General features: G+C 34.1%; 3 protein-coding genes across 3 annotated transcripts; 1 reads left to right on the top strand and 2 right to left on the bottom strand.

Annotated features, from left to right (window-relative positions):
- Positions 1 to 893: 893 nt before the first annotated feature.
- On the top strand, positions 894 to 24,040 carry LOC149897499 (putative divalent cation/proton antiporter TMEM165). The gene is made up of 4 exons (XM_090116317.1): positions 894 to 1,248; positions 17,047 to 17,400; positions 20,954 to 21,227; positions 22,096 to 24,040. The coding sequence occupies exons 1-4, from the start codon at positions 1,141 to 1,143 to the stop codon at positions 22,164 to 22,166; spliced, it is 807 nt and encodes a 268-aa protein (XP_089972443.1). The 5' UTR covers positions 894 to 1,140; the 3' UTR covers positions 22,167 to 24,040.
- Positions 9,442 to 10,236, bottom strand: LOC149897500 (trypsin-3-like). The gene has a single exon (XM_090116310.1). The coding sequence runs from the start codon at positions 10,234 to 10,236 to the stop codon at positions 9,442 to 9,444; it is 795 nt and encodes a 264-aa protein (XP_089972436.1).
- LOC149897501 (complement factor D-like) lies at positions 11,094 to 11,882 on the bottom strand. Its single transcript, XM_090116309.1, has one exon. It carries the CDS (start codon positions 11,880 to 11,882, stop codon positions 11,094 to 11,096), a length of 789 nt encoding a protein of 262 aa, XP_089972435.1.
- Positions 24,041 to 24,606: the final 566 nt, after the last annotated feature.

Consider the following 24,606-nt stretch of genomic DNA (forward strand, 5'->3'; position numbering starts at 1 on the left):
GTAGTTTAACATTAATTATAACAATGACAAAGTGGAAAAAATTAATAGATATAAAAAAAAATAATATTATAATAATGGTTATCGTGATGTTTAACTTTGTTGTCAGCTGAATGATATGCTACTTGTCTAACGTAGATAAAATTTTTTAGAAAAAAAGAAAAATATATATACATACTAGAAATCCACCCCGGCTTCGCCCGTGGTACATATTTCGCAATAAAAGGTAGCCTATGTCCTTTCTCGGGTATCAAAATATCTCCATACCAAATTTCATACAAATTGGTTCAGTAGTTTAGGCGTGATTGAGTAACAGACAGACAGACAGAGTTACTTTCGCATTTATAATATTAGTATGGATAATATGTTTACCGTCTATGTGTATTTAAAAATTTCGTCCATTCATCCTCAGCCTTTTAATAATCTGCCTTTAAAAAAATCGCGCGTAAAAGCTTCGTTCATTTTCCTTGTTTTCCAACAACTTATGCATCTAAGATCTTTTTTTTATTTCTCCTCACCTACTATATGTATTAATAGTCCATTCATATGTATAGTACACATACGAGAAAATGTTTTAAAATAGGTGATAGAAATATTCAATTTTGTCTATATTTAGTTCATTCATCACGACACATGCAACGCGTCTAAGTATATTTATTTAGTTCATTCATCACGACACATGCGCAACGCGTTCAGGCTTCAGCCCGCAAATAAATCCCGATATATACTATTTTTAAAACCGCAAACCGGTTTCGTAAAACATTGATGACAGATTATATAAATAATTAATATTCCCCGCATAGGTTAGCTATGTTGTAACAACCTAGTTCTAGCGTTGGAATTAGTGCCCAAGTGGGCAAGTGTACTTACTGAATGTTAACATCACAGTTTTCCTTTAAACGAGTAGTCGGCCCGCGTACATTTAAGCGTTTGGTCGCGTGCTATCGACACGAAAATGATAATATAATATCCACTATTATATAAATTATCAGGTGGTAAAGATAAATTATCAAACGTAGCTATGTGGCGTCCTGCGGTTGCCAGTGCCGGTTTAGACGCGACCGCGTTCCATTTTTCATTCGTGTTCTGTGCTTTGTGATTTTGGCGCGAAAGTTTTTTTTTTAATTTGCGAAAGTTGAAGCCATGGAAATGAATTACACGGATTGGACCACGGAGTTTCCCTCTACAACCGTGTCTATGGTTGAGGAGGAGACGGGAGTGAGGTCCTGGCTGGTCGGACTCGTTATGAAGGTTTGTTTATAAAACAATTGTACGTGTTGTGACGCCGGCAATTATTATAATGTACGTGTATGGATATAATAATCGTATTGTATGTGCGAAACAATTATTCGTTTTGCATGATCGCCTTGTTTATTCTATCGAATGTTAACACTTAGCAGCATATCAAATTGAAGATTAAATAAGATATTTACGATTGGTGGGAGTTATTTCATAATATTGTCTTTAATGCGAAGTAAGTTTGCCGTGATTAGTGTTAAAATTGTCCTTGTCGTGGATTCTTGGATGCAATTATATCACCTTGGTCCTTATGCTAATGATAATCACTACATAGTACAAAACAAAGTCGCTTTCTCTGTCCCTATGTCCTTTTGTATGCTTAAATCTTTAAAACTACGCAACGGATTTTGATGCGGTTTTTTTTAATAGATAGTGATTCAAGAGGAAGGTTTTAGTATATAATTTATTAGGTTTTAGACAAAGCGGGCGAAGCCACGGGCGGTAAGCTAGTAAAATAATAAAGTAATAAAATTCAGTTGTAAAATAAAAATATGTTATAAACTAGGTAATCATTATAAGACATGAAACGTTTGTATACTTATTTGTCACCATGTAACTACATGCTATGTGACTATGTAAAAAATAATTATTTTATTTTGATGCTTTTTGATAGACTTTCTCTGAACTGGTTTGTTTTATACATAGGTAATGGATTAGAATCGAAATATGTGTATAAAATACATAAAGAATATTTCGTAGTCGATCACGTCAAAACAGCTGAACAGATGATGACGAAATTTTTCTGGAGATAGATGGACAAGATATTTTTTATTCGGATACCACGTACGAAGCCACGGGACAAAGCTAGTTATACACAAACATCTCAAATCAACTGATGTGTATACCTGTCGCATATCGTCATTGATAAAACACAATAGCGGTTTTATATGATTGTGTGCACGCCTTTAAATATAAATATTTAATTGTATTTGTTGAAGTATTATTAAACCGAAGACCGCAAAAGAAAAAATATCCTATTAGATTATTTTTAGCCGATTGCACCAGGAAAGGGAAAGGGGTCCTTTTTAACTTTTCTACTTTGAAAATTTGTAAACTTCCGTGGAAATATGGAAATTAGCTGTGTGGACGCTAAACTAGTAATTATTATAATGGGCCTTCTTTCCCATAAGAAGTGATGGCAAAAGAAATGATCGTCGATTTTTGCCGCTATTACAGCGATTATGAATGAACATCTACAACCCCAATTTTAACAATAAAAAAAAATCAATAATTCAAAATGTGTGTTATATTTTTGATAGTGCAAAAATATCGTTATATAATTGGAATTATAATTCAGTGATTAATAAAATAAATATCGTTAAATAAGTATGTAATACAATCTATGACTAATTTGGAACATTTAAAATATGGCAAACGGAAATCACAATAAAATTGCATTTTTTTATATAAATTGGGTTTATAATTAATTTTCTAGATCAATCATAGTGTAAAAATAAAACTCGTTACAATATTCATAGACAATAATATTTGAGTGGAATAAAATTTTTAAAACAACGCTATAACAAGTACCTAGGTGTTATGTACAATCATGTACAGTCAAATAAAAACCAGTTAATATTATTAGGGTTCCGTACCGAAACGGTAAAACTGGACCTTATTACTGAGAAGGTTGTCTGACTGTCGGTCTATCTGTATGTCTGTCAACAGTATGTATGCATAGACTGGGATAGCTAGATAGCTGAAATTTTCACAAATGATGGATTTCCCTTTCCGCGTTAAGGTATAGGTAAAATATTAAGGTATAGGTCCCCATAGTACGGAACCTATAGTGCGCGAGTCCGACTCGCACTTGGCCGGGTTTGTTTTTACACTTGTGGCTTGTGTGTTGCAAATTTTTTGTTACCACCGCTTATAGCTTATAGCGACAAGAAAATATTACATCACTATTGGAACATTGAACTTAAAAAAAAACAATTGTTGTTAATTACATAGTTTGTAGATTGTATTGCAGCCTTTCCCAACTTGTGGTCCGCGAGCATATGATAATATATCCAGAGGGTCCGCAGACAAATCTAGAAAATAACGAAAGTATTAGTGACCAGGCTATTCTGACGGCCAGACTTCGTATATTTCAGTTTTGAGATGGAATAATCTGTAAATGGCCAAGTTATTCCATATACTGTATTGGAATTTGGAATTCAATTAACTTTTAAAATAATATAGATTGACCTATGTGTATGTGAGTACTGCGAATAAGTTTTTTTAGGGGTCCGCCTTTGGACGAGGTTGGGAAAGGCTGATGTAGTGTATCTGTCGCAGGGAAATTGTATAAACTCGCCGTTTTACAAACGTTCGGCATTTTGTAATATTCCGAAATTCGTCTTTTTCCAAAATTCTACAAAAAGACGGCCGTGAGCCGACGGAGCCCCACTTCGTGGGGCTCCTATTTCTGTGTAGTTTTAAAAAACACGAACATAACCTAACCCCCTTATCCAAACCAAAAATTTCTGATAACGAATTTTCGGCATACCTATTACAAAATACCGACCGTTTGTAAACGGCGAAATATTACAATTTGCCTGCGACATATCCATGTAGGTAGGTTTCGAAGATGTAAAGTCAAATGAATGGGTTCGGATACTTAGTAGTCACACGTGCTGTTGGTTAGTCTCAATATTGATAATTATTATCTAGATATTTTGTATGAGAGATCTTCTTCACTTCACTTTTCTGATCTTCAAACGAAATTATTATAAGAAGATACATGACAAATAGGAAATCAATCATTTGGGGCTGATTTTTCATTTCCTGGTTAAAACTTATTCGTCGTATAACGTGTTAAACTACCATTTCAAAAACGTATTCGTAGTAGGATTTGTGCAACTCCATAACCAAACCAGTGTGGTCAGCTAGTGCAGAATGCACCTAGATAACAAGGACGCGGGTGCAACGTGCTCAAACTAGACTTAGGTTGGTGTTTAGCATTTTAATAGTAGAAAATTAACATTTTGAGAGAACTTGAAACAATGTTTTGTTTACGTCATCTCTTTTTTATTTTTATTGTGAATGGAAATCGCGTTTTCATATTTATTTAAATTTCTGAATTGCTTTAATGCATTGCCTTAATGTTAGTTTTTTTGTTTAGCTTTGTTTGAATGGAGGGTAGTTCGAAAAGTATGAATCAATTATAATTGTGAATTTATTGTCTGATAGGTATAGGAAAAATGCTGGCGATTTTTCCTCAACTTTCAAACTCATACCTAAATTTATTTATTCAATTAGACTTCTAGAAGCACTTTTGAATCAACATAGCATATTACCATTTTTCCTTCTGGAAAGATGATGATCTTAGTAGTGGACCGTTTATGGCAGAAAATTAAGACAAATATAACTCAAGTACTTCCATAGAAGCCACGGGACCAACAACCGACAAAGTCATAGATAGTATCAGGATATTATCAAGCATCTAATCGACATTTCGCCTTTCTATCTGATGATAAACACTACGAGACAACCAGCATGTATATTTTTATCAATATATTGCTACTAGCTTTCCACCCGCAGCTTCGCCCGCGCAGTCAAAGAAAAACCCGCATAGTTCCCGTTCCCGTGGGATTTCCGGGATAAAACCTATCCAACTTCCCGGGATAAAAAGTAGCCTATGTCCTTTCTCGGGTATCAAAATATCTCTATACCAAAATTCATGCAAATTGGTTCAGTAGTTAAGGCGTGATTGAGTAACAGACAGACAGACAGAGTAACTTTCGCATTTATAATATTAGTATGGATTTAAACTCTTAAACAAGTTATCTGTATATTGAAGACTATCTGTGCTTCGCAGTTTCTCCCGCAAGCGAACCCGCATAGCAAAATCAAGTATTTCTATAGCTCATGTGTTATTCTGATGTAAACGAAATTACTGTAAGGTATATCTATATCATCGGCCAAATCTGTCCACTGCTTTTTGAGTCGATTCGTTATAAACATACCTACCTACTTACATACAAATCTTTCCTCTTTATAATGTTAGTATAGATATCCTAAAATCCTTCTATTTTTGTCACCTGTGCCAAAGCTTATTTAAGCTTTTACGGGTGCCATCGTTCATAAAGTTTTTGTATTGTATATTTTTAATGTTTCAAATAAACAATTTTAATTTGATTTTGAATTTGAAAAAAAAGCACTTGGATACAAAGATTATGGTGACAGCAAAACTATTTACGCAAATATTACAGCTCAGCCATTTTCCATCTCTAATCAATTATTATAGGTCAGGGGTTCAAGACTAGACGAGCGTGAAATTAATTTAATGGTAATTTCATAATTTTTGCGTATTATTTACTTCACTCGGTGACAATACAACAAATGTGAAAAGGGCGTTTTTTAAACTATATCTACCTACTAGCTGCGCTCCGCGGTTTCACCCGCTCCTCTCCTGTTGGTATATTATAGACTATACATTATACCTGTATCATCCTTCCGCCTATTAGCCTTCCTCGATGATGGGCTATCTAACACCGAAATAATTTTTGAAATCGGACCAGTAGTTCCCGAGATTAGCGCGTTCAAACAAACAAACTCTATAGCTTTATAATATTAGTATAGATTAGTTTTCTGAAACTTTGATGTAACTTTACATAGAATAAGGTATTTGCACGATAATGTAAATGAAGCAAGGGAATATTGCAAGTAATTGTTTTATTATCTTCGTCGCATAAATCATTTTATCGTATCGGTTGCTCAAAGTCAGATTAAAGAGTATTTTCGTATCGTAATCTGATGCAGGTAGAAGATTCGTATTATCTATGAACGTATTTATCTATATAATAATATTATAAAAGCATCTTGATTTGAACTAAATTATAATCCTTAATTATATAACATTTAAGGCACTCCCACTGTTTTCCTGTCGTTAAACGACTAAGGGCTGATTTTTCAATCCTTGGTTAAACTTATTCGTAATAACGTATTAAACTACCATTTCAAAAAGGTATCCTAATTGCCCGTATTTGACAGTTTACAGATGACATTTAAATATTATCTTGTAATTATACTTTATTGAACGGATAAGTTTTAACCAAAGATTGAAAAATCGACTAAATGTTTCACACCCCTAAGTGATAAGAGTACCTAAGGCAGAACAATGTTTGCTGGTACAGCAAGTAGATAAATAAAATAAAGATCTTCATGATTTAAAATCTTTGAGTGTAGCAGTAAATCGTTATAAACAGAAACACAAACCAAGGCCAAAACTAATAATGAAATCATAAAAAGTTTGGAACATTCTCAAGATTCACGCAAATAGGAATCCTCAAAAAATATAAACACGTCTGTTGCAAAAAAATCCCTACTACGTCATCTGAACGGATATCGACAGCGACTTTGTTTTATAATATCTATGTAGTGTTAAATATACTATAAGTAGGTATAATAAAATATAAAACTGAAAAAGTGAGTGACTATTTAAACTTTGAAATGGGTGATTATACAAAAATGGGGTAACTTTTGAGGATATTTTGTTTACTATATTTTTTATATCAGATTGTTATAAATTAGGGTGTATATGATAGCTAACCTAATGAATATATTGTTCTAAATCGGGCCAGCCACTTTTTTAAGTAGATTGTGAGATATTTTAAATTTTCTGGAATTGGCCTCCAGGGGACTGATGAGGCTAACATGGTACTGATAAAAAACACAATTTTGTTATATTCTTAAAGAAATTGAATGAAAATTTCTACAAATCTCTCAGTTTTAATAATAGCACATGTCTTTTAAGTATTAAAATCACTTAGTTACGTTTAAAAATGATAATTAATAATATGTGATACTGGGAAAAAACAATGTCTCAAGTTTCAAAACAGCCTTCTGACATTTAACGCTACGTGAATATTCTTACTCTCTTCCTTAACTTTTACTACTTTGACTTAGTTTTACTTGATCTTTCAAGTAATTCACAAACAATAGAAACAAAAAAACGGCCAAGTGCGAGTTGGAGTCCTAAAAAACCTATTTTTTATTATGTTTGTAACTAAAAATTTACACTTTTAGCAATTTTTCCTTATCTGTGATTTAAGACGTTGCTATTTACCAAGTAGAAGTAAACTATATAGCAGTTTATAGTAGACTGTATACACGGCAAGCATCCTGTGTGTTTTTTTATTCCCTTGCGAATATTGAATTTTGCGGAAATTTGCAGTATTAACGGATGTAGGTATATTTTGATTGCGTTGCGTTATAAGTTTGATTTTTTTACAGCCCCAAGGGCTCTTAATCTTGAGTATCCAATATAAATTTCAGATTGATACCTCCACGCGTTCCAAAAAAAACGTGTTAACAGACAAACGGACAACAAAGTGATCCTATAAGGGTTCTGTTTTTTCCTTTTGAGGTTCGGAGCCCTAAAAATCTACCAATATTTATGTTAAAAGTACTAATTATAGTAAAATTAAAAACCAAAGTCTCGAATGAAAGTCTCATCTGAGTTTTCATAAGAGCCCCTTGACATTTTTATAATGTTACTAGATTTCCGCCCGCGGCTTCGCCCGCGTTTGCAAAGGAAAACCCGCATAGTTCCCGTTCCCGTGGGATTTCCGGGATAAAAACTATCCTATGTGTTAATCCAAGTTACCCTCTGTATGTGTGCTAAATTTCATTGTAATCGGTTCAGTAGTTTTTACGTGAAAGAGTAACAAACATCCATACATCTATACATCCATACATCCATACATCCATACATCCTTACAAACTTTCGCCTTTATAATATGTATTAGATTATAATGTTATTAAGTATATTAATTAACTTTTATGTTATTTTGAGGTAATTTTACGTCACAGTATTATACGTATACGTATTTATCTGATAAATATAAAAAGCTATGCCCTGAAAGCATCAAAATCAATAATTAAAATAAAATAAGATCTTTTTAATAAAATTATTAGTAGTTTGTTTCAATAGCTCTTTTCTTTGCTACTCTTTCTTAAATGTTTCTTCCCTAGTCAAATGCAGGTTCTTTTAGCGTGGCGCATGATGTTTTAAACTGAAATATAAAATAGAAATGCTTATACCAATAGCAATCTAGATAAAAGTTCTCAAAAACGACAGAATCATCAGTACTGTGGGGTCGCGTCAGTCCTCTGGCACGATAATCTGACAAAGGACTGATGCCAGCGGATTGATGAAAAGGGACTTAATATGAGGTTATAATCACAAATTATGTTTTTTTGCCTAATTTCTAATATCAACAAACTATATTTTTACAAATCATAGTTAACCATTTATAAATGAAAATAAAAATCGGATTAACAATAAAATAACCACTCACCATAGGACTGAAATGTTGACTGGCGCAGCAAGATTTTAGAGGACAAACACAACCCTAGCGCTGGTACAGTTATGACGGCCGTCAAAATATGCGGTGCACAAGTAACTTCATTACCAACATTAATACTTAGACAGGGATTTGACCTCGACTTGGTGATATTTAGCGAGAATTTCGAATTTAAAAAACACACAACGGACTGACTAGTGAAAACGATGACAAAGTTTAATTTTATTTTTTAAATAAAATGGAAAACATTGCGTTATGAAAGTTGTAGTATATAATACTATGTACATCAAAGATTGTAGTGAATTAGTAATTTTTCTTAAATCGATGATAATGTTTAAACGATAGTCACTTGATTGTTGGTTTTCGGAGTTGTGACATGCCAAAGTACTGACATTTGAGGTATTAATTTATTTTTTTTATTCATTTGTATTTTAAATAAAGAAGTGAAATTGAGTGACCAAATAGAGGACGCTTCATTGTTTTAAAATAGATTGTTATTTGAATAAAATATAATAAGACTTTGTTTAAATTGGCTGATGACATCGAGTTACCCCATTTTTGTATAATCACCCAAATATATTGGTCAAATTAGCAGTTATTTATTTATAAAGTATGTATCTACTACTGCTACTCCTTGTCTTTACTTGCGATATTTTTTATCAATATTATCACCGATTAGTAACGATTCAGTACCTACAATATCTTCCATTTGATAAAAATTATTTACTATCTATCAATCAAATAATATGTAAGTAATATTAATTATTATACAATTATGTATAAATTAACACAAATAAATATTACTATAAGAACACCAAACGGAGAAATAAAAGAAAATAAAAGAAAATTTTCATTAATTTGACGTTACACTTGAAATCCAATCTATAGATGAACTGAGAACAGTAATAACACCTGACGAAGCGAATGGCATATAATGTTTGTGATTCTTCTTAAAAGACTTCTTAGTGTTCACCTTCCTCACACCCCCTGTTGTCACTCCCACTATCCCTGATTTGTGTATAATTGGCCCACCAGAATCACCTTTTGTCAGCGAAGCTATTTCGTCACATTTTGGCATAACACATACTGTAATAAATGGAAAGATAGCTTCATCACCTGAACATCGAATCAGGAGGGCATTCATAACTTGCAGCGGTTTATTCAGTGTCATTGTAACATCTAACGTAGCTGAGTCATTTGTTATTCCATAGCCTAAAGCTACAGCTTCGTGGCCTATCAAAGTTGTGTGATCGACTGCGCTTATCGTCGCGTATTGTGTTATACTAATTGGTTCAGTTTTCAAGAGGCAGATGTCATATTGCACTGGCATCCTTTGGAATCTCGGATGTGTCATCATTTGAAGAACAGCGCTGTACATTCCTGGTACCGTTGGTAAATGTGAACTGTATCTTATTACCGTCGAAATATTATTGGTCAATGCATACGCACAATGTCCAGCAGATAAAGTCCACGTGGGAGATAAAATAGAGCATGTACAGCCGTGTCTATATTTATTCAGTGTTTCATTAAGGATGCCCCAACTTGCTGCAAAAGGGAATTCGTTTAAATATGCATCTCTGCTTGCCACAATCCGTCTTGCCGCTTCACCGTCGGTTATAAATAAAACGAGCAAAATCATTTTGTTCATGACGGTATTCGGTTGCAAAAGTATAATGGTAATATAATCGAATACGGTTATTTTGATTGAGAATAATAAAATCTTGTAATGTTCTTGAATGTACTTCAAATGGAATTAATAATAAACTAGATGCTATATATCGTCGGGACATAAAATATTATGTACTACGTAATGTTCTGCATTGTGACTTGATTATATTATCCTCCTTCCCTTAGATCTGTTCAAATTGAGTCCAAGTTTAGTTCGCGTGTTACTTGTATTTATAAATATCAAGAAATACTTTAAAGTGACCATATGAATTTGTAATAGATAGGTACGTGTATTTAGTATTGAAATGCAGGACTAACCCAATATTCTACTCAAATCAAAATGTTTTCAATACAGAGCAAATTTACATTAAAAGGTTTTTAAGACTCTTCCTTTGCAAGCTCTAAAACAAATTCGGTAAAAATAGCGTCCGTTGATGTCTGCTAGCAACACCAAGGTCGGGACCACAAGGTGAAGGATTTGCGTCACTCGCCTGTCCACATGAAGCAATTTGGGAAATAATGTCATTTGGGGAGGTGATATGGAGTAAAAGCATCATAGTAACATTATTTCACATTGTCATGTTTTTGCAGGCGGAATATATTAATTTATTTCGTTCATATAGAAACATGTTTTTCACAACATCAAAATTTACGAGTCATATAAGTAATTAAGTATTGCTAATGCCTAATGTTATGTATGATATTGTCAACACACAAAACGATTGAAAATGATACAATAAAGTTATCATAAGTTTAGCTGCAACATGGATAAATTCTAGGATGAAGCCGATGATGGTGCTAATAAAACGAGGAACTCATTACTAAAGAAAATTTTCACTAATTTGACGTAACACTCGAAATCCAATCTATAGATGAACTGACAACAGTAATAATACCTGACGAAGAGAATGGCATATAATGCTTGTGATGCTTTTTGAAAGCCTTCGCAGTGTGCACAATCCTAGTAATCGCCTTATTCACTCCCACTACCCCTGATTTATGAATAACTGGCCCTCCAGAATCACCTGGTGTCAGCGAAGCTATTTCGTGACATTTTGGCATAAGACATATAGATAGAAATTGTTCTTCATAACTTGAGCAGCGAATCAGGAGGGCATTCATAACTTGCAGCGGTTTATTCAGTATCATTGTATCATCTAACGTCGCCGAGTCATTTGTTATTCCATAGCCTAAAGCGACGGCTTCGTGGCCTATCAAAGTTGTGTAATCGACTGCACTTATCGTCGCATATTGTGTTATATTGATTGGTTCAGTTTTAAAGAGGCAGATGTCATACTGCAAAGTGTCCCCATGGTATCTTGGATGTGTGATGATTTGAAGAACAGCGCTGTACATTCCTTGTACCGATGGTAAATGTGAACTGTATCTTATTACTGTTGAAATATTATTTGGCAATCCATCCACGCAATGTCCAGCAGATAAAGTCCACGTGGGAGATAAAATAGAGCATGTACATGCGTGTCCATATTTATTCAGTTTTCTATTTAGAACGCCCCAACTTGCTGCAAAAGGGAATTCGTTTAAATATGCATCTCTGCTTGCCACAATCCGTCTTGCCGCTTCACCGTCGGTTATAAATAAAAAGAGCAAAATCATTTTGTTCATGACGATATTCGGTTGCAAAAGTGTAATGGTAATATAATCGAATACGGTTATTTTGATTGAAAATAATAAAATCTTCTAATGTTCTTGAATATACTTCAAATGGAATCCATACTTAATATTATAAATGCGAAAGGAACTCTGTCTGTTACTCAATCACGCCTTAACTACTGAACCAATTTGCATGAAATTTGGTATAGAGATATTTTGATACCCGAGAAAGGACATAGGATAGGTTTTATCCCGGAAATCCCACGGGAATGGGAACTGTGCGGGTGAAGCCGCGGGCGGAAAGCTAGTTAATAATAAACTAGATGCTATATATCGTTGGGACATAAAATATTATTTACTACGTAATGTTCTGCATTGTGACTTGATTATTTCTTCCTACCCATATATCTGTTCAAATTGAGTTCAAGTTTAGTGGCCATTTTGGAAGAAATTCATGTGTTAAATGTATTTATAAACTAGATTTCCTCCCGCGGCTTCGCCCGCGTTTTCAAAGGAAAATCCGCATAGTTCCCGTTCCCGTGAGATTTCCGGGATAAAACCTATCCTATGTGTTAATCCAAGTTACCCTCTATATGTGTGCTAAATTTCATTGTAATCGGTTCAGTAGTTTTTACGTGAAAGAGTAACAAACATCCATACATCCTTACAAACTTTCGCCTTTATAATAGATATTAGATTAGATATCAAAAAGTACACAAGCATTATTAGTCCATTGAAAAGTTACATTTGGGGTCGGGTTTTTTTTCGAGGACGCAATTTTATTGAAGTGAAAACTTCTTTAGCGGCGTTGAGCACTTTTTCTGTAATGGGTATAAAATCTTAAACTCGCGTCAGGACACGTGACCTGATCGAAAAAGCGTAAGACGGATGGATATCAAACATGCTCAACGTTAATAATCAAGTTTTCACTTCTGCCGGCACTCCCGGAGTGCAACCCGTCTTTTTTTTATGTGTAGGGGGAGGGGTCAGTGTGAAGCTATCACCAAGTTTGTGGGGTCGCCACCCTTGTCCCACGGCCGCCATCTTGAACGCTGTAAAACCTTAGCTATTGACGTAATAAAAAAATGTTGTAAATAAAAGTTGTTCCTCGAAAAACAATCTACAAAAATGGTCTGATATAATTTCTTCGTAAAATGATAAAAAATAAATTATCGAAAAATATAAATAGCTCTAATTTCTGAACATTTTCGCTTATAACTTTTTTATTTATAGTTCTACGACAAAAAGTTACTGGACTAGGGATATATGTGTTTACTATTGAAATGCAGGACTAACCCAAAATTCTATCCAAATCAAAATGTTTCCAATACAGAGCAAATTTATATTAAATGCTTTTTTTAAGACTCTTCCTTTGCAGTGTAAAACTAATTCGGTAAAAATAGCGTCCGTTGACGTCTGCTAGCAACACCAAGGTCGGGACCACAAGGTGAAGGATTTGCGTCACTCGCCTGTCCACATGAAGCTATTTGGGAAATAATACCATTAGGACAGTTTGTATAGGGTTATAGAAACGATATAAAAATGTACTAGTTCAGAGTTACCTACAGCATTAATGAATATGAAAAATGAAAATCTATGGAAAGTTGTCGCATTTGCATTAGAATCACGGGACTGTTCTTTAGCATAATTGATATTATATATATTATATCTTATATATAAAATTCTCGTGTCACAAATCACAATGTTAGTCTGCATACTCCTCCGAAACGGGTGGACCGATTCTCATGAAATTTTCTGTGCATATCGGGTAAGTCTGAGAATCGGCCAACATCTATTTTTCATATGTACCACGGGCGAAGCCGGGGCGGGCCGCTAGTTATTATGTAAAATTAAAATGTTATATTGACTTGCCGGTTCTTCCCCATAGATATAGCTTTACGAATCGGTTGTAAATGTTAAAATATGTTATGATGATTCAAAAGTGCTTCTAGAAGAAGTCTAATAAATAAATGTTTGAGTTTATTATATGAAACTGGTAAATGGTTCTTTTACAAGCAATTTTTTTATATCGTCGTTTTCATAGTACATAATATAAGGTATGGAGAAGTGATGGTATGATAGGTGTTTGGTTATAGATTACTCGTTGTACCGCGCGGTTTCACCCGTGGGCAAAATCAAGTATTTCTATAGGTACATCGAGCTCCTGCGTTATTCTATTGTATAACCTACATTACTTTAGAAATTCATCTAAATCCGCTCAGTTTTTTTTAGTGAAGCATACAATATCGATACATTCTTACAAACTTTTGCATTTATAATATTAGGAAGATATTGATTCAAAACAAATGTTAATTACTATTGTGTTTGTCTTGTTGTCTTTGTTACAATCTGGAAACATTCAAAACATGTTAATAGGTGTTTTGTAGCAATTTCACGTTTCGTCTAAAGAATACCTAGTTGAATAGGTAGGATTTTATATAGAACTAGCTGTTCGCAGCTTCGCCGCGTGGAAAAGATAAATTTTCATGGGACAAAGTTTCATCCTCTATTTTATCCCCTTGGGTCTAGAATTGATCAAAATCCTTAGCGGATGCCTACGTCCTAATATTAGACCGGGAGATATTGACACAAAATTTCGAGACATTTGTAACAGGATGGCGGTTCTACAGGGTTCTTAGTACGCAATGACAAAAAGAAAAATGATGGTGTGAACGCTGGTACCGGCGGCTTAGTCGCGTGGGCGTTAGTCGAACTCGTCTTTGCTTGGGTTTGGGCATGAGCATTGAGATGATGCATCTCTTTCATTTTTCAATATTCGACCGATTTAAAAATTACTTTACCTACTATGACTTATGAGAGAAGTGCATCCCGTATTATTTTAACCCCCTTGTTTTATTTTTTTATTCCTTGTATAGTATATTAAATATTTAAAGCATTTCTGAAACATATTATAACAGTACCTAAAAGTAACATAAGAAAGCGGGTTTTTCTTCTAATACGAAAAACCATTTTGGATATCAAAGGTATATAAACGCTATCTAAATACCAACTACGTGTACGATATAAAATGCAATAAAGCCATAACTCTTTATTTTCAGCAGCTCACGCAACTTTTTCCATCGCGTTATTTCACGCGATTCGTGGGGCTTTGTTTTTCTTAATTACTTACACACTTTTTCACGAACCTTGAACTCTATACTGACCGCCTCCGTGGTTGACGAGTGAGCGTAGAATCGAAAGGTTCTGGGTTCGATTCCCGCTGGAGACTTAAAAAAAATGCGTGTGTGGCGAGCACACGTGTCAAAAGTGAAACTTCTTTGGCAAGATACCAAAATCGTCGCCAAACTCCATGACGTGACGGTATTGCCATGACTTGAATTTGAAATTTTACTCTCAACGCGGTTAAAGAAGTTTAACAATTACCTACTTAGTTAGTATTAAAGTTAGGAAGTTACCAAATCCTGAAAAAAATATTACCATTATAATATCGTCAAAATGTTCAATAAGATATTTTTTTTATTTAACAATTTTAACTAGAGTCTGCACTATTTATTTATCATTTGTGATGAAGCAAATCTAACATCTAAGTAATATATATTATAAAGGCGAAAGTTTGTAAGGATGTATGATATAAGTATGGATGTTTGTTACTCTTTCACGTAAAAACTACTGAACCGATTACAATGAAATTTAGCACACATATAGAGGGTAACTTGGATTAACAACTAGGATAGTTTTTATCCCGGAAATCCCACGGGAACGGGAACTATGCGGGTTTTCCTTTGCAAACGCGGGCGAAGCCGCGGGAGGAAATCTAGTGAAAAATATAACAAAGACTATAAATAAAAATAAATATTACTAACCTCATTCATACAAATCTTTACCTGTGATAAGAATAAAAATGTAAACTCAAACACATCGTTAAGATATTAGTTTACTGGAAACGAGACGTGTATATTTAAGTATTTTTGTGTCATAAATTCGTCATCATGATAATATTTGTAAGTATAAATAATAAATATTAAAAAAAAAACACGAACACCGATCCTTGAATTGAATTTAATCTGTACGTTTTAAGTGGGTCAAAATCAATTCTAAAGGAGACGTTTGCATCCGAACATACAGGTGAAGCTAATAAAAGCGTGTTAATAATAATACTAATTAAGGTAGGAAATAGGAATGCGACAATAATAAAATATATCTCTGATGAAAATACAATTAGATAGCTTTTGTTTAGCTACCTTTATTTTAAGGAAAAGGTAGTAGAAAGGTCTGAGTTTTTCTACTGGTGTCAAAGGTTCAGGAACAGCTTTTTTCAGATGAATCGCTCGTGTGGTTTATAAAATCGACTTTATATTGTTTAACAATATTTTAATCTATTTGAATAATTTCGAAATTTCAGCTAAATCGGTTCAATATTTTTTCCGTGAAACAAGAACATAACAATTAATGTATACGGTCCTATTAATTAGTGAGAACAGCTAGTCACCGTCCTGATGTACAGAGATATTTCGGAAATTAGTCACGTAATTAGTTACTGTCCTAAAAACGACCTTCATACATTTTTCTATGTAGAACATACATTCAGAGCATATCATAATAATTACATAGTGTAAAACGAAGTCGCATTCCGCGCTCTGTGTGTGTGCTTTTTAAATTACGCAACAGATTTTGATGGTTTTTTTTTAATAGATAGAGTGATTCAAGAGGAAGGTTTTAGAAGTGATTTATAGATATATATATAAAGAATTATATTTATTTGAATGCCATAAAACACAAAATATCAAATTTAATTTATTAGGTATTTAGGCGAAAAGATAATATATAACTTAATCTTATTTTACTTAGTTAAAAATCACATCGAAGCATTTTCCGATTTCTATTCGTCTTCATTAACACATTTACGTGATATCTTTATTCACAGCTGTTTTCCTTTTGGCGAAAAGGTTTCATTTACCAATTACCAGTGATCTTTCTCTATTCTTAATATGTAAGGTTATTCGGGAATCGGGAACATCTTTGAGGGAACTTGCTTTAAAATTATTATCAAGTCACTATTGAATTTAAATAGAAACTAATGAACAACCAATATTGCACATCTCTATCCATATTTTTATTCCTTGTGTTAACTATCTCTTAACATAAAACTTTATAAGCCGATCTCGTAACCATGTGCTTCATTTCCAAATATTAAATTGGCTTTTTATCATTTCAGCATGCGGCGGTCAAAGGCAGCTTCTGGCAAGGGTTCCTCGCGTCTCTCTCCGTCGTGATCGTCTCTGAGCTCGGCGACAAGACCTTTTTTATAGCCGCCATCATGGCCATGAAACACCCGCGAGTGATAGTATTCGCTGGTGCGATATCAGCTCTAGTGTTTATGACGGTTCTGTCTGCTGCCTTCGGTTGGGTGGCCACTGTGATACCAAGAGTGTACACGCATTATATAAGTGCGGCTCTGTTCGCGATATTTGGTCTCAAAATGCTCAGGGATGGGTGGAAGATGGACCCCAATGAAGGGCAGGAGGAATTGGATGAGGTGCAGAGCGAATTGAAGAGGAGGGAGGATCAGGTTGGTTGATTTAGTTAGATATAACGGCTAGAGATAGGAATGGCAATTGAATTATGGTAGGAGATATTCTTTGAGCTTTTTTATGAGTGTATACTTTACAAGTAGGGTATGAATGTTATTTTTTAAAACTACCACCGTTTTGGAATTTCGCTTATTAAAGTCTTATACGAGGAAAAGTAATCTACCGGATTCGGAAGGTCGTTTTTACAGAAAAGAATTGGCAACAAACTTGATACAACCTCTTATTTAGTTTAATTCCTCGCGATTTCAATGTAGGTAAACCTTGGTTGATAAGAAACGATGGTAACGAGGAAACTTTTCATTATCTCTCACCTAATTACAACTAATTATAAATGCGAAAATAAATTAGCATCGCGACGGTGCGTCACGGACCACGGTCGTAGCAAATGATAGCACTTTTTATTTATTTGATTAATTGTGCCTTTTGTTGGGTATGTATTCGAGATAAATAATTATCGTGATGAACAATTTAGATATCATTTTCATTTTATTATAATCTTATGAGTATGAATTTCAAATCTATAGATAATGCTCAGCTAGATATTTCTTTATAATGAAATATGAGTGTTAATTTAGACATAATATCTGCATTAAAATCTTGATATCTTTCACTTATTAAAAATAAGGAAAATATCATTTAAAATTTCATGTTGCCAATCATACGTAAGCTGCCTTAGGAGCAATGATTTATAGTATCACTAACATCATAAAACTCAATTTCCTTTATAAATTGCAGCTCATACAATAAATTAAATATCGCTAAATTATCAAACATTGACCTTGGTGATATACTTTAGTTTTTGCAAATAAGCGAATAGTTATTTCCCTGTGTTCTTACTACTTCTACTTCGTGATTGCATTCCATTCGTCCCTGTCTTAAGCTTAACGAATGGTATAATTACAAATGTTGAATTCCTTTCTGTACCTTTATTTTATGTTCTAAACGAGTACAAGAATGATTTCAAATGAATAGGGCTCCCAAGCGAGTGTTCGCTCGAAGTCGCCGGAAGACAGTGTAGCTACACGGTCAGAGTCCCCACAGAGTGCGAAAGAGGGACAAAAAACACCGACCAACGAAAAGACTGATAGCAAATCGATAGCCAGTGTTACCCCAGAAGGTCTAAGGTCTCCTGTAAGCGAGACGCATGAAGGCCAAACGCCTATTAGTAAAGAAGACAAATTTCTGGCTAAAGAAGGCCAGATTACACCAGTAGCAAGAAGCCCCACGTTGTCAGAGGAGCCGCAAGCTGGCCCCTCGACACGACCCGAGGCGATGAGGGTGATCCTAAGTCATTATGCCTGGCAGTACGAATGACACATTAGTTTTTTTTTCTTTTAGCTTTTTTTTAGGTTTCGTTTAGCACAGATCACATCCTGTCATTAGCTTAGTGTATTGTCGATTAAAGGAATTCAGCATTTGATATTGTATTGTAATCTGATCAAGTTTACTATTTGCGGCCTATATTCGCCTCGAAGGATCAGTAGATATTTAATATATTTTTACGTTCTAACTCTGTTTGGTTTTTAAATATCTCTATAGAATTTATTCCTTTTAAAAACAATCCACATTCACTGATGAATGATGATTGATCCTTGAATTGATGTTTAAATATCCTTAAATGTCCTCCTTTAAGTAATTAAAAAAAAAACTCTGAATTACACTTATAATTTTATTATTATTAGGAAGTAAGGAATATTTCAAATGAAATACCTCTCGATTCCTTATAATAACAACAGATTAATTCTTATCGTTTCGGGAAGAGGCAATTTGATCAGATTACAATTCCAGAAATGTTTATTTTTATGCATCATTTTAAATTGTTTTAGCATCACATACATTATTACGAAAGAAAGTTTGTCCAAACATTCATCACTCGCATCATTTATTTTATTTTTAGTACTTATAGCACCGTCATGCTTAGCATGTACTGTTAAATTTAGATGTTAAAATGTATCAAGCATTAAATTTTTTAGTTTTTTATAATAATTTCTTTCTTCAATATTAGACCGGGAGATACTGACACAAAATTTCGAGTCATTTGTAACAGGATGGCGGTTCTACAGGGTTCTTAGTACGCAATGACAAAAAGAAAAATGATGGTGTGAACGCTGGTACCGGCGGCTTAGTCGCGTGGGCGTTAGTCGAACTCGTCGGAAAATAGCGAAAGTCAAACGATTTGTAACAGTATGGCACTTATTTTTCCTGTAAGTTTGAGGATCAACGAATATAAATACAAAATTTCAAAGATCTAGGTGTTGGAAATCTTCACTTATATAAATTAATAATAAATTTATTTTTCAAGTATGACAGCACTTTTTCCCCCTACTAGAAGTATGGCAAATATAATAATGGTCACATTTTATCAAATACTCTCCAAAAAGCCAAATGCAATACTGGTACAAAAAGGTAGGCGAAATAAAAAAAATTTGCAGATTTTCGGCGGTATGGCGACCATTTGGAATCGTCCGAAAAGTATGGCATGGCGATTTTCGTAAATGGCTGCACGACGATGGTTACCTGTGCAAAAGTTAGCTTGGTACAAATGGTTGAATAATTGTTTTTTTTAAATCAACACATTCGCGTCGGTATGGCGGGCTGTAAGTCATACCGGAAAAGTATGGCATGACACTACCGCCTACTTCTTTTTTATGGGCTATCGGTAAATTCTAAAATTTTTGTGTTACAAATCGTTTGACTTTCGCTATTTTTCCGACGAGTTCGACTAACGCCCACGCGACTAACCCACCGGTACCAGCGTTCACACCATGATTTTTCTTTTTTGTCATTGTGTACTAAGACCCCTGTAGAACCGCCATCCTGTTACAAATGACTCGAAATTTTGTGTCAGTATCTCCCGGTCTATATGTATATTGTAATGTTGTTGTATTATGGTGCTTAGCTTTACAGCTTATAATAAAATTTATGTTAATAATGTGTACATTTTGATAGAGCAAATCTTAATATGTATTTATAGTTGAGACACTTTTTAATGATGCCTTGTTATGTTGTTTACATGGAGAATATGAATAAGATTGTAAATACTTTGCATCTTTTTATATGTACTAGATGTCGTAGTTTGAAATGACCTGGAATATCATTGGTTCTTTAATTTAAGATAATGTTCCTCAAAAGCTGAAATTATGAAGAATGGAATTGGACATTCACTTTTGATATACTACATGAAAGCAACATAACACGGCAAAAAATATAATATACTAGCGGTCCGCCCCGGCTTCGCCCGTGGTAACTACATGTTTAAACTATCCTATCTCTCAAGTTGGATCGAACTGCACATGGTGTGCGAATTTTATTATAATCGGTTAAGTGGTTTAGGAGTCCATTGAGGACAAACATTGTGACACGAGATTTATATATATATTAAGATTAAGATAACATGACATTATAATTATCACTGCCTTTTCCAAGATTGAAAGTCAATAAACACCTAACATTTCCCTTACTACCCATCTATACACGTCCCAATTCAAAATGTTTCCGAATAAAGATATTAAGAAGAAATCCTAATTCCAGGAGGACAAAGAAGAAACAGTCGACATGCTAGAACAGGGTCAAGCAGAAAACAGAAGAAGGAAGCGTAACGCTGTCCTGAAAGTTCTGCTTCAAGCTGCGTCTTTGACGTTTCTAGCGGAGTGGGGAGATCGGTCGCAATTGGCCACAGTGGTGTTGGCCACAAGGGAAGATGTGTTCGGCGTAGTGGTGGGAGGGTCGTTGGGCCATGCTCTGTGTACGGGGTTGGCCGTGATTGGCGGTAGGATGGTGGCGCAGAAGATTAGTGTTCGGACTGGTGAGTTTTAGCTATTTATTACTAGGGTGTTTTGGAACAGTATAATTTTGTAGTGAATTTATAACTTCGCTTTGCACATAGTGAACCTTGGTGGGGTTTTTAAACCTTTTTATGTTGGAGCTTGTATCATTTATTTTCCTTGGAAATTATGTGACACTTATTAACCTCAAAAAATTCCTAATATTTATGATAAAAGTAAAATGTTTGGCTATAAGTGAACAACAATATCCATTTTATTATTTTCACAATGCTGAAAAATATACCTAGTTGTATTTTAGAGTGTAATTCATAAGTGTATGAAATATTTTTATTTCATAGATTGTTCTTAATCCATCAGGCCCCGGAATCACAGACACAATAGAAAATCTATTGTGTCGTGACCCGATCGGGCCGTTCGGGGCTCAATGGGTTAAACCACACATAATAGTAGATAAACGCTACAGAACGGACACTCTCCGCCTCCCGCTAAAATTAAACACTTACCTCACCCCGCACGATCACGCTATAGATGGTCCGCATTTTTCTACAAGGACGATACGCAACGAAGATTGACAACATTAATCAAATTGACTTAAAGTAATTTTCTTATTTTGGATTTGTGATTATAGTTTTTCGTAGAAAATGGTTAGATATTGTGCTGTTTACGGATGTATTTCATCAGAAAAAACGCGAATTTTTTTTACGCTAGTCACAAATGTGCCAACCATAAAGCGTTAACACACACATTTGCAGTCTCTACAGTGTGACTGTTAAAATGATAAAGGAGTGTCCGGGGTGTGCTTTAACTACTTGTTTTTACATTTCTATAACCAGTAAAATAAAAAGTGTAAATAAATAATACTTAATGTTTGTTTTTTTCTTATTTCAGTAACGATAATCGGCGGTATAGTGTTCCTGTTTTTCGCCGTGAGCGCACTAATAATGGGCCCCGGCGAATAGGGACTCTATGTGCACGTGATAAGTGACAATATTGTATGTAGATAATTATTGTATAGACATTGTTGGGCACGTTTGTGCGGAAATATGACGATTTTCATTAATAATTGTATTAGTTGAATAAAGTGTTAAAAAATTTAAGGAATAGTTTTAAAGATGGTCGAAGAGAGGAAGAGAGATATTTTTTTAAGTTTATATTAGACATTATTTTAAGGTTTTACTTAAATGTAAAACTTTACAATTTGCAATGCACAAACGCAATATTATAGTAAATAGGTATTGATTTGGCAGGATATAATGAATGAAAAAATTTTAGTCGTTTCATATAACTAATGAAATCCTCTTTATTTATATTTAGAAAAAAAATTGGAGCGACCGTTTTATTTTTGACGTGATAACGTTTTTAAAATCGTCTTAGTCGGGTGACATGTTCAGAAACTTGTGTCACACCAAAACCTCACGAGCGCGATCGCAGGTATAACGAGAGAGAGACGGACCGATCTCCCGTCTCATCTCGAGCGCTGCCAATAAGACGTTATCACGTAAACATCTCGATCGTAAACCTACTTTACAAACAACCAATTTTTTTATTTATAATTATAACTAAAAATACATTTATTGTTTTTAATATTGACAAATTTATCTTGCCTTGAATTTTAATCGAAGTACTTTTAATAGGTCTATTAGTACTACTAATAAATGCGAAAGTTGTATGTATGTTTGTTACTCTTCCACGCAAAACAATTGCTCTGATCTGTATGAAATTTGGTACAGAGATAGATTGTATTCTGGTTTAGCACATAGACTTTTTACCTGGATACCTCGCGAGTAAATCCACGGGTTTAAGCTAGTTCGGTCATATTTTTGCATAAATGTGCCCAAAAGCACCTTCAAACCTATACAAGTAACTTAATATAATGATTGTGAATAAATAAATCTTTAGCTAGACGGATTTATTAAAATAAGTAGGTATAATTTTATATCATATGATAATAATGATTTTGCTTTTTTACACGCTTTATATTAGCTTCACCAGTATGTTTGTAACCGACTTCTTTGGGCGCGATTTTGACCCACTTTAAACAGCCAGATTTCGTTCAAACTTTGTAGATTTATTGAGGACCGATGACAATACACTAATTTGATAAAATTTTCTATTTTTTAGTTCGGTTTTCTATAAAAAGCGTGTTTTTTAGTTTTTTTAAACTATTATTATTTTTAAGTTTTGTTACTGTATTGAATAAACTCAAAATAACTGTTATAAAAAAATCTCTGGTATATAGGATACTAGCTGCGCTCCGCGGTTTCACCCGCGTGGCTTCGCTTCTGTTGGTCTTAGCGTGATGATATAGCCTATACTCTATAAGCCTTCCTCGATAAATTTGCTATCCAACGAAATAATTTTTCATATCGGACCAGTAGTTCCCGAGATTAGTGCGTTCAAACAAACAAACTCTTCAGCTTATATTAGTATATAGATTCATTTAACTAATACTCCCTGACACTTTTTTTTTTTTTTATGGTAGAAGAAGGCAAACGAGCCGACGCCTTGCCTGATGGTAAGCTAAGTGCGCCGCCCATAGACTACCGTAACTGGGTTACGGGTGTTGCCTACTGGTAGAGGGAGAGGGACTACTGTTTTCTTAATACTCCAGACTTGATAATTAATACCTAATTGTTAGACAGTACTATAAACTACATTTTAAAAATGTCTCTTAAAGTTGGGTTATTTTTAAGATCACAACAATATTATGTATTTAAATAATTTAAAGATTATTCCGTCTCTTTCACTTAAAATATATATGTCCCAAGATAGAGAGAGAACGAAATAAGGTTCTTAAATTTGGATTAATATTGAGGCTAATCTTAATACTATTATAAAGGCGAAAGTTTGTTTGGATGTATGGATGTATGGATGTTTGTTACTCTTTCACGTAAAAACGACTGAACCGATTACAATGAAATTTAGCACACATATAGAGGGTAACTTGGATTAACACATAGGATAGGTTTTATCCCGGAAATCCCACGGGAACGGGAACTATGCGGGTTTTCCTTTGAAAACGCAGGCGAAGCCGCGGGCGGAAATCTAGTAAAATATATAATACAATAAAGTGTTGATATATTTTGACGTGACAACGTCTTATAATTCGATACAGTCGGCTGCACGCACGAAAAAATATGACTCATGCGGCGTTACCTAATTAATTTCTCATAAAGGTGCTACATTCAAAAGTATTCTCATATTTTTTTGTATTATTTTACAGTATATCAAACAGAGAAATGAAAAAAATATCATTTTTTTTTAACACATGTTTGAAAATAATAATAGTTACCATGTTTAAAAGGTTTGAAGGTAGCTTGACAAACTGTAAAATAGGTTTTACCTCAAAAGATTAACCCAGAATGAGGGTAGTTTTATATGACTATATTATATTGTTGA

This window comes from Colias eurytheme, chromosome 25 (assembly GCF_061535395.1).
Source record: "Colias eurytheme isolate Ceu_HAF_F1 chromosome 25, ilColEury1 Martin Lab GWU primary, whole genome shotgun sequence".
Classification (NCBI taxonomy): Eukaryota; Metazoa; Arthropoda; class Insecta; order Lepidoptera; family Pieridae; genus Colias; species Colias eurytheme.